The 11,135-nt window shown below is 46.6% G+C and overlaps 2 protein-coding genes and 1 long non-coding RNA gene across 3 annotated transcripts; 2 read left to right on the top strand and 1 right to left on the bottom strand.

The window, feature by feature from the left end:
• The first annotated feature begins 344 nt into the window (after positions 1-344).
• LOC138667483 (uncharacterized) lies at positions 345-2,238 on the top strand. The gene is made up of 2 exons (XM_069755669.1): positions 345-837; positions 1,320-2,238. Exons 1-2 carry the CDS (start codon positions 394-396, stop codon positions 2,118-2,120), a joined length of 1,245 nt encoding a protein of 414 aa, XP_069611770.1. The 5' UTR covers positions 345-393; the 3' UTR covers positions 2,121-2,238.
• A 3,805-nt stretch (positions 2,239-6,043) lies between these two features.
• LOC138664423 (uncharacterized) lies at positions 6,044-7,022 on the top strand. Its single transcript, XR_011318341.1, has 3 exons — positions 6,044-6,176; positions 6,516-6,602; positions 6,780-7,022. It is a non-coding gene; the product is annotated as an uncharacterized lncRNA (long non-coding RNA).
• A 75-nt stretch (positions 7,023-7,097) lies between these two features.
• On the bottom strand, positions 7,098-10,399 carry LOC138664422 (uncharacterized). Its single transcript, XM_069751105.1, has 2 exons — positions 8,158-10,399; positions 7,098-7,683 (listed from the first exon to the last, which is right to left on the bottom strand). Exons 1-2 carry the CDS (start codon positions 8,575-8,577, stop codon positions 7,156-7,158), a joined length of 948 nt encoding a protein of 315 aa, XP_069607206.1. The 5' UTR covers positions 8,578-10,399; the 3' UTR covers positions 7,098-7,155.
• Positions 10,400-11,135: the final 736 nt, after the last annotated feature.

The raw sequence follows: 11,135 nt of genomic DNA, 5'->3' as shown, positions 1-11,135 counted from the left end.
GCGGATAAAACCGGAGCTCTCGAGCGCGCTATTCATTTCTCTCTGTAGCACGTGCTGTGAACAGAACTCCTAAATTCGCTGGATTCCCTGGACTTTTAACTACTAGACTTTTACCGCAAAAGGTATGTATAACGCTACAGCGTAGCATATGTTGCGCTTCAACGGGGATAAACGCTGGAGTGTGGTTGATTGTTCCTTTGAGTAGGGTAGGCCTGAGAACCTCAGGTACACAGCTGTTGCGTGGCCCAATTAATTAATCCTTTTACAGATCGAGATGGTTGACTGCCCCATTTAATACCAGTAGTAATACATATATAGTTATTAGATCAATGGTCAGAACATTGTTTTGTAAGCACGTGTATTTATTGTACGTTTGTTTTCTTTTTAGGAACTATGCTCACTTCCGATGAGAGTTCTGTTGTTGCTGCTGCCCTGGTGTTTGAGGCAGCACGTCTCCAAGAGGAGAGACGTCCTAAACGAAAACGTCGCATGTGGACCCGGAGCTGGCTGCAGAAAAGATCCACATTGTCACACATGGGTCTCATAAGAGAGTTACGTGACAATAACCCTCAAGATTTCCGAAACTACCTTCGGATGTCCGAGGAATCCTTCAAAATAATACTGTCTGCTGTTACGCCACTCATACAAAGGTGTGATACGCCGATGCGTGCAGCCGTGCCCGTGGAGGAAAGGTTGGCGGTGACACTGCGCTTCCTGGCAACAGGAAGGTCTCTTCAGGATTTGCAGTTTTCCGCAGCTGTTTCCAGACCTTTCCTGAGCGTTGTGATTCCGGAGACATGCGAGGCCATTGTGCAGAGCTTAAGGCATTATATGGAGGTACTACTATTTTTTTTTGGCTGCTGTGTTATGTCGATATATTATACTAGCTATTGAACCAGTTCTACGCCCTGATGGCGAGCATTTCTATAGGTATATGTTCTACATCCTATCATGTGCTGCTCCCATCCTGCGCCCCCATTCAGACATGTGCTGCTGTGATCCTGCGCCTCCATTCTGACATGTGCTGCTACCATTTTGCGTCTCCATTCTGATATGTGCTGCTCCAACCCTGCGCCACCCTTTTTTATTTGCTGCTCCCAACGTAATTTTATTGATTCTATTATTTAGATATATTGTTTAGCACCCCCTCTGAGTGACCGAAGCCATCTGTAAAAAAAATGGCTGCCTGCATACTCTGTGTTGTTGACTTTGTTATACTAATCCATACTGCGCCTCAATCGCTGTAGGATGTCCACATGAGAGTGTATGTGCATAATATATTTGACCAAATTTGTACATGTTTCCTTCTCATCTTGCAGTTTCCCAAGACGGCGGATGACTGGAAGAGGATTGGTTCCGATTTTGATGAGCTGTGGCAGTTTCCAAACTGCGGTGGTGCATTAGATGGAAAGCATGTGCGCATCACGCAACCAGCCAACTCTGGATCATTTTTTTTCAACTACAAAGGATATTTCAGTGTGATCCTCATGGCCCTTGTCAATGCAAACTATGAGTTTGTCGATGTGGATGTTGGCATGAATGGTCGAGTCTCCGACGGTGGTGTTTTTGAACACACTTCATTTGGGGAAAGCTTGAGGAACAATGAACTGCTGTTGCCACTAAATGAAGACACAAAAGCAAACCTAAATTTTGTCTTCATCGCTGATGAAGCTTTCCCTCTTCATCCACATTTGCTGAAGCCATTTGCACAGAGAACACTCACACCGGAGCGCAGAATCTTTAATTACCGGTTGTCGAGGGCCCGTCGTGTGGTTGAAAATGCCTTTGGGATAATGGCAAATCGGTTTAGAGTGTTCCACACAGCTATCAACTTGAAGCTGCCGTCTATAGACATTGTGGTTTTGGCATGCTGTGTGCTCCATAATTTCCTGAGACGTCATGATACGAACTCCTATTCTCCTCCTTCGTTTATTGATGCAGTGGACGCACGAACCGGAGATATTGTGCCCGGGGAATGGCGTACACAACCTGAAAATTTTACAGCTCTTCAAGCTCTTGGATCTGGCAGACAGGCAGACGATGCAAGGGACTGTCGCGAAAAATACTGTCAGTACTTTAATGGTTCTGGAGCTGTACCGTGGCAGGATCGCGCCGTATAACATAAAAATTTGTTTTTTTGCTTTGCTGTCATATAAACCTCGCTAAATAACTTTAAATGTGATGCCTATACAATGTTGCTGTTAACCCTTATAGCTTGGTAAACATTAAAGAAAGAATGCGAAGATTTTTGTTTTTTTTTTTTACACTTCTTGGTTTTAAATTATTTTACAACAAAATATAACATAACCCCCCCCACCAAAAAAAATATTATCTCCTGCCCAAGAGGTGTCGCAGCGTCACGCCCTGCTGCTCCACTTGACTCTGGAGGAGCGCTGCTGTCTGCTGCAGGAGCGCTGCTGTCCGCTCCAGTCGCAATTGTCTCGCCAGGAGCTCTCTTACGGTGGCCGTTTCTGTGGATAGAAGAGGTTGGAGAACCAACGTTGATTCCTCTGAAAATACATCTCGACCTCTGGGGCAGGACCGAATTTTCTGTGTTGTAAATTTCTATTTGGTCTGGCACCACAGGGCGATGTAAATTTTAATATATTTTACAGTTTTGGTTGTCTATGGTGACATCCAGCAGAAAACCACTCGCATTATCTTGATACTTACGGAGAAGGGACGCCGGTTCCTCATTGCCAGAACCAGAGCTGCTAATGTCCCATCCCAGCGATCTGGCCACTGCTGCAGCACCTAAAAGCAAATAATAACAGATCTGGTTAACTATGGAACACGCCGTTGGGAAGCGCTCGCAGTTTTGGTCACTTACGTATGTTAGCTTCTGGGGAGAATGCCGCCGACCCGGGGGAGGAAGAGGAGTGTCGAAAGGGAGGTGTTGAGGGTGGTGTAGGGGTGCGAGGCCGTCTGCTCTCTGGTGGTGGCGTGGTAGGCCGCTGGGTCATTACTGCGTCTGTAATGTATTCAAATATTTCCGCTACCCTCTTATGTCCCGTATGCAGTTGAAAAATTGTAATCTATGATTGTTAACTTACGTGACGTCACGGACTGTGGGCTCCCGCTGGTGCTGGATGCTGTGGTGCTGCTGGCAATGGCAGGTACCTGTTGCTGCCGCTGTCTCTCTACACAGAAAGTTTACAAACGCAATCTTTAAAAACACATGTAGAGTGCTGCAGATCAAAGCTAACAATATACTGAAACATAAAATTTATATCACACTTCACAGGGGTGCGAGGGTGCATGGTCGCAACAGATGGTGGAGGTGTGGTAGGCCGCTGGGTCATTACTGCGTCTGTAATGTCTTCAAATATTTCAGGTACCCTGTTATGTCCCGTGTGATGTTAAAAAAAATGCAATAAATGATTGTGAACTTACGTGATGTCCCGGACTGTGGGCTCCCACTGGTGCCTGAAGATGGGGTACTGGTGGCAATGGTGTGTCTGACTTGCCGCCGCTGTCTCTCTACACCTAAAGTAAAGAATCACAATGTTTACACACAAATGTTGAGTGCTGCAGAGCAAAGCTAGTACTAGTACTTGCCTCGCCTTGCCTCCGCACGCAACTCCGCAAACATTTGTGGCGTTTTATAGCGGAGGTCAGCCCATTTTTTACGCAGCTGAAGCTGACTGCGGCAGACACCAAACCTCCTTTCCATCATTCTTGTTATTTGTCCAAGCACTTCTCGCTTGTGGATGTGTGGGTGGGCAGGGCGGCTCTCCAGACCCTCGTAATCCATGGCATCCATCTGGGAAATAAAAAAAAGGAGTTCTGGCTGCCCCAGAGGAGCAGAACGCATTCTCGCCGCCATTTTAGATGGAATGACCCTGAAGAGCAACGCCCAGAGGAGGAGCTGCGCTCCGCCGTCCTGCCGCGCCATTGGCATCGCAATAGCGTTGCCGTTTATGAACAGCGTCACATTTGTGACGACTGAGCGTTAAGAAAGGAACGCACATAGTAAATGCCGTTCGAAGTATCGTTATATAACGCCGGAGCGGCACGTTAAGTACGCTCGTGGTCTATGACGGCGTGATGACGTTACAGCGTTCCTGCGTGCCTGCCCTAGCTTGTTTTTGTCCCCTGACATCGTGATAATGGCTGCCAGTCGCCGTGGTCCACCTATGGGCATCCCAGAGCTCAAGTTCCTTATTGGAACAATGGATAGGATGCAGTATGAAACCACAGGGATGGTGCTGCACCGCAACCAGCACAAGGAGGAAGTTGTCCGTGTGGTGTCTGAGGGCCTCAGGAAGCGGTTTGGGATAACTCGGACCAAGGCCCAGATTGTTAAAAAATGGGGCGATCTCAAGTCGAAAAGCCCAGAGCGCCTGCAGGAGCTTCGCCAGGAGATTAGCAGAGGTTAGTACTCAGGTACCCAAAAGTATGTTGGACAGCTATGGGACAGTTTGAATGTTGCAGAGCCACTATGTGCCACAGCTATGGGACAGTATGAACGTTGCAGAGCCACTATGTGCCACAGCTATGGGACAGTTTGAACGTTGCAGAGCCACTATGTGCCACAGCTATGGGACAGTTTCTACGTTGCAGAGCCACTATGTGCCACTGCTATGGGACAGTTTGAACGTTGCAGAGCCACTATGTGCCACAGCTATGGGACAGTTTCTACGTTGCAGAGCCACTATGTGCCACTGCTATGGGACAGTTTGAACGTTGCAGAGCCACTATGTGCCACAGCTATGGGACAGTTTCTACGTTGCAGAGCCACTATGTGCCACTGCTATGGGACAGTTTGAATGTTGCAGAGCCACTATGTGCCACAGCTATGGGACAGTTTGAATGTTGCAGAGCCACTATGTGCCACAGCTATGGGACAGTTTGAACGTTGCAGAGCCACTATGTGCCAAAGCTATGGGACAGTTTCTACGTTGCAGAGCCACTATGTGCCACTGCTATGGGACAGTTTGAACGTTGCAGAGCCACTATGTGCCACAGCTATGGGACAGTTTCTACGTTGCAGAGCCACTATGTGCCACTGCTATGGGACAGTTTGAACGTTGCAGAGCCAGTATGTGCCACAGCTATGGGACAGTTTCTACGTTGCAGAGCCACTATGTGCCACTGCTATGGGACAGTTTGAATGTTGCAGAGCCACTATGTGCCACAGCTATGGGACAGTTTGAATGTTGCAGAGCCACTATGTGCCACTGCTATGGGACAGTTTGAATGTTGCAGAGCCACTATGTGCCACAGCTATGGGACAGTTTGAATGTTGCAGAGCCACTATGTACCACAGCTATGGGACAGTTTGAACGTTGCAGAGCCACTATGTGCCACAGCTATGGGACAGTATGAACGGTGAAAAGTACTATGTGGCACAGCTAACTGCTGACCGAACTTTTTTTTTCCTTCACAGAGGCAAAGAGACAGCGCCGCCGTAGACACGAGGCATCACACACCGCCTCTGAAGTCCCAGAGCCCTCCGGGTCAAAGACAACTGATCCTAGTAGGTTCCCACAATAATGTGATTTGGGTTTGGTTGCAGGTCCCCTCCTCCCCCCCCCCCCCCCGGCAGCCAGTGTTGCCATATATGCTGACAGACCTTTTTTTTTTTTTTTTCCCTTCACAGAGGCAAAGACACAGCACCACCGCCGCCACGAGGCATCCCGCCCAGCCTCTTCTGGCTCTGTGCCCTCAGGGTCAACTCCTCCAGATCCTAGTAGGTTCCCACAAAAATGTTATTTGGATTTTGTTTCTGGTCCCCTTCCCCCCCCCGGCAGCCAGTGTTGCCATATATGCTAACAGAACTTTTAAAAAAATTTTTTTTTTTTTTTTTTTTCTTCACAGAGGCAAAGACACAGCACCGCCGCCGCCACGAGGCATCCCGCCCAGCCTCTTCTGGCTCTGTGCCCTCAGGGTCCAATGTCCCGGAGCCCTCCGGGTCAACTCCTCCAGATCCTAGTAGGTTCCCACAAAAATGTTATTTGGATTTTGTTTCTGGTCCCCTTCCCCCCCCCGGCAGCCAGTGTGGCCATATATGCTAACAGACCTTTTTCAAAAATTTTTTTTTTTTTTTTTTTTCTTCACAGAGGCAAAGACACAGCACCGCCGCCGCCACGAGGCATCCCGCCCAGCCTCTTCTGGCTCTGTGCCCTCAGGGTCCAATGTCCCGGAGCCCTCCGGGTCAACTCCTCCAGATCCTAGTAGGTTCCCACAAAAATGTTATTTGGATTTTGTTTCTGGTCCCCTTCCCCCCCCCGGCAGCCAGTGTTGCCATATATGCTAACAGAACTTTTAAAAAAATTTTTTTTTTTTTTTTTCTTCACAGAGTCAAAGACACAGCACCACCGCCGCCACGAGGCATCCCGCCCAGCCTCTCCTGGATCTGTGCCCTCCGGGTCAACTCCTCCAGATCCTAGTAGGTTCCCACAATTATGTGATTTGGATTAAGTTGCAGGTCCCCTCTTAACACCCCCCCCTCCCCCGGCAGCCACTGTTGCCATATATGCTGACAGACCTTGTTTTTTTTTTTTCCTTCACAGAGGCAAAGAGACAGCGCCGCCGCCGACAGCACGAGGCATTCAACAGCGACTCAGATCCAGAAGTGCCCTCCGTGCCTCAACATTCTAGTAGGTTCCCACAATTAAGTTATTTGGATTTTGTTGCAGGCCCACTCTTCCACCCCCAACCCAAACAACCACCCTCCCCCCCCCCTTTGCTTATTTTTTTTATTTTTTTTCATTCACAGAAGCAAAGACACATCGGGAGACTACAGTGTTATTAATGTTATGTTTTTTGACCCACAGCTCTCGTCACTGTCAACAAAGAGGATATTGAAGCCGGCATAGACAAGTTACTCCACACTATGGCACATATTCAGGAGCAGCACAATGTGGCAATGGAGGAGCTGCAGAAGCTGCGGGACATGTGCCAGCAGTTGTAGGCGGGCCAATAATCCATTTTTTGTTGTTCCAATTAAAAGATTTAGTTAAACTTTCATTCGATTTTTTTTTTTTAGTTAACTGTACATGAATTTGTTACGTTAATTTGTTCCCTCATACAGTGCTGTGATTGAGACACACCAATCAAAAAGTAGTGATAGAATGTATAATAAAAGTTTTTATTTCAAACATTATTTTAACAAGACAAAAAAAAAAAAGGGATGTAAAAGTAGTTAGGAAATCACAAATTATGATACGACGATTGTTCCGGCTGAAAATTTTGGTGCCTGATGGGCGAAGCCATATGTAAAGGTATTGGTGTGTAGGAGTTATTAGGGGGTGGCTGGCCGAAGTGGGAAACGTGAGGATTGTGTCGCATCGATGTCTGACCCTGTGACCAACCATTGAAATTTGATGGCTCTGTCCGCTGTATTGGCCGGGAAGAGACCAAACAAGTGTTCTTGTCCAAATCGCCATCAGTACCCTTGTTTACTGCTTCCAGAATCAGACGCTCTGCTAGTATTCTTTGGTTGTCGTCCATTTTTGCCAGTTTGTCAACCACATAGTGTCCAAACCCCTCTAACGCAGGGCTAACATTTCTTGTCAACACCTTCTTTGCCAGGCTCAATAGTTCATTTGAGGCGTCTGAGGTGGCTTTCCGTTTTCTTTGAACTTGCCTCGATTGACTCCTGGCAGGTGCAGCCTCCACTAGATCTGTTGTTGTGCAGTCCTGTGAACAGTCAAGTGTACTCTCCTGCGCACTGTCATCCTGGGGGGGGAAAAAAAAAAAAAAGTTATGAACCCGGCAACAAAAAGTAGTACCACCATAACCGCATCCAAACTATATATTCGTAGTAGGTAACAAAAAGATTATAATATATTTGATGCTTAGTAATATTCTTTAACCCTCCCTTTTATTGAATACTTTGAACTACACTGTTCTGACTGCTATGGGAACCTGACCAATATTTAATAGTCTAAATAGTCTCAACAAGAGTACATCGGCAGCTTGACGCGATACTATTTTCTATATTGCTTCGATGGTATGGTTTACATATATCTCCATTTCATACATATTACGTTCCCCTTATAATTCTTGACTGCAACAGGGTTACTTATGTGTACATGTTTTTGTAACAACTTTAAACTGATGTGATAATCAGAAGTATAAAACCTAAAATGCAGAGAAAAATTATGTAATTATAGGACACATTGGTGAACTTTCGTCCAAAGAGCTACTTACTTGTTGCCCTTGTGACTCCTGCTCGGCGTGGTTCTCCGAAACTATTGGTTCCACAGGTGCCAACAATCGAAGACACGTTGAAGTCCGTGGCACCTCTTGGTCCCTCAGAAAATTAAGATGCTCAAAATACCACAGTTTTGGCACATAAACTTCTTCAGTGGAAGCTCCGGACCTTGTAGTCTGAAGAACCTTGTTCAGCTCCTTCCTCCAGACCGTGCGGAGCGCCTGGATTTTCTTTTTAATAACTGCTTCGTTAGCTGCCTCATCTGGTGCCTGACGATTGTAAAGCTCAATGAGCTGTAAGTAACCCTCCCTCCTCTTTTCCCTGTTACAATACTCAGGAGATTTTATTTTCCAGAGGCAGGGAAAAGACTGATAAATCTCGATGAAATCCCGGATGAACTCCACACGATTTGACATCTAAAAAGTAATTAAAAAAAAAAATTACATGGTTGACAAAGCGTCCTATTAACAATACTTTTGCCAGTGTGCCAAACGCTTAACAACAGCAGCCACACAAAGCGCTCATGCCTACCATCGCTTCTTCCATCTGCCGCGCCTATAGTCCACCATAACCCAAAACAGTGTACCGCCCGCTTCCCTACAGCAGCCACACAAAGCGCTCATGGTGACCATACATTGTACCATCTGCCACGCTCTAACTCAACAGACACAACCGGTCATAAGCAGTCACAACAGCGTACCATCCGCATCGCTTCAGCGGTGGAACGAAGCGGTCATGCCGAACAAACTGAGTTCCATCTACCACGCTGTAGCCCACCAGTCACGACCAGTCACGACCAGTCACAACAGCGTACCATCCGCATCGCTTCTTCAATCTGCCGCGCCTATAGTCCACCATAACCCAAAACAGTGTACCGCCCGCTTCCCTACAGCAGCCACACAAAGCGCTCATGGTGACCATACATTGTACCATCTGCCACGCTCTAACTCAACAGACACAACCGGTCATAAGCAGTCACAACAGCGTACCATCCGCATCGCTTCAGCGGTGGAACGAAGCGGTCATGCCGAACAAACTGAGTTCCATCTACCACGCTGTAGCCCACCAGTCACGACCAGTCACGACCAGTCACAACAGCGTACCATCCGCATCGCTTCTTCAATCTGCCGCGCCTATAGTCCACCATAACCCAAAACAGTGTACCGCCCGCTTCCCTACAGCAGCCACACAAAGCGCTCATGGTGACCATACATTGTACCATCTGCCACGCTGTAGCGCAACAGACACAACCGGTCATAAGCAGTCACAACAGCGTACCATCCGCATCGCTTCAGCGGTGGAACGAAGCGGTCATGCCGAACAAACTGAGTTCCATCTACCACGCTGTAGCCCACCAGTCACGACCAGTCACAACAGCGTACCATCCGCATCGCTTCTTCCATCTGCCGCGCCTATAGTCCACCATAACCCAAAACAGTGTACCGCCCGCTTCCCTACAGCAGCCACACAAAGCGCTCATGGTGACCATACATTGTACCATCTGCCACGCTGTAGCGCAACAGACACAACCGGTCATAAGCAGTCACAACAGCGTACCATCCGCATCGCTTCAGCGGTGGAACGAAGCGGTCATGCCGAACAAACTGAGTTCCATCTACCACGCTGTAGCCCACCAGTCACAACCAAGCACAACAGCGTACCATCTGCCACATTGTAGCCCTCCAGTCACAACAGTGTACCATCCACTTCGCTTCAGTGGTGGAACGAAGCACTCATGCCGTCCATACAGCGTTCCATCCACCACGCCCAAGCGGTTTACATACCTCGAAGCAGCGGTGCAAAGCGTGGTATATTCAGCGAGGTACAAAATTCCGATGTCCAGGTCCACCAAGTGTCCAAGTACGAAGTGAAGAAAGGAAATTTTGAAAGCAGTGAAGTGGCATTGGGAACAATAGCGCTCAGGTGACAAATTTTCCAACCAATTGTGTGCACAGAACCTTTGGCCTATCACCACACTAACTAGTGGCACAACACGCCCCTTGTGAACAACGTCACGCACAGATTATGCAAAATTTGCTCTGAATCGTCGTGTGTGACACGACCGTACGACTGTCCCATACGACTTCTACATCGCAAATACGTCATGAATTTATCGCTTCAGCGTCGTGCATCGTGTAGTGTGACCGCAGTCTACGATGTTTGAAACGATAATTAAGCGACGATGCAACGTCACAAATCGTGCCGTCGTAGCGATCTAAATTGCACTGTGTGACGGTACCATAAGGCATGGTCGGAAAATCTGATTAGAGTGTATGTTTATAGTCTGATAATCTGGAGTCACACCTATGAGTTGTACAGAGCCCAAATACAGCACCCTCATTACAGTTTATTGCACATGGCTTTCCATGTGTATGAAACTTTATAGTCTTTTGCTCACTACCTTCCAGAACAAAGCAAAAAAAATAAATGTGATTAATAGTTAAATAGAAATAAGAACAAGAATTCGAACATATATTCAGATTATTTTCCCCACATTGCCCCTGGTTCAATAAACTTCCACATTTGTTCAAGGTTAATTATTGTAATTGTTATAACATAACATATAATTGTTATAATTTTCGTTAATTATTCTTTTCATCTTGACAAACAATGTGTTTAAAAAAATAAAAAAAATAAATAAAACATTTGCTGATGTATCTCCTTATTAGTACCTTAAGCTGAGGAAATTTGTAACAAAACCATAGAAAAATAATAAGATTTTGCGTTATAAAACACAACAAAGACATGAAGAAGATTTTACTTCAGTAGCTGCTTTTTGAAGTTGAGATTGAAACAATTAATACAAGTCTACAATGTAAGTCAAAGTTTTTTGTGGTAAGATCCATGGGAAGACATTCTAGTTGTCCTTGAAACTGCAAACAATAAAATAAGATTCATGACTGGTGAAGACGACATGAAATAAAATCTGCTTTCCCTGATTGTACAAGGACCTTTCGGTAAACTAAAACACACT

This window comes from Ranitomeya imitator, chromosome 2 (assembly GCF_032444005.1).
Source record: "Ranitomeya imitator isolate aRanImi1 chromosome 2, aRanImi1.pri, whole genome shotgun sequence".
NCBI classification, from domain to species: domain Eukaryota; kingdom Metazoa; phylum Chordata; class Amphibia; order Anura; family Dendrobatidae; genus Ranitomeya; species Ranitomeya imitator.
This window is presented reverse-complemented; position numbering and strand designations above follow the sequence as displayed.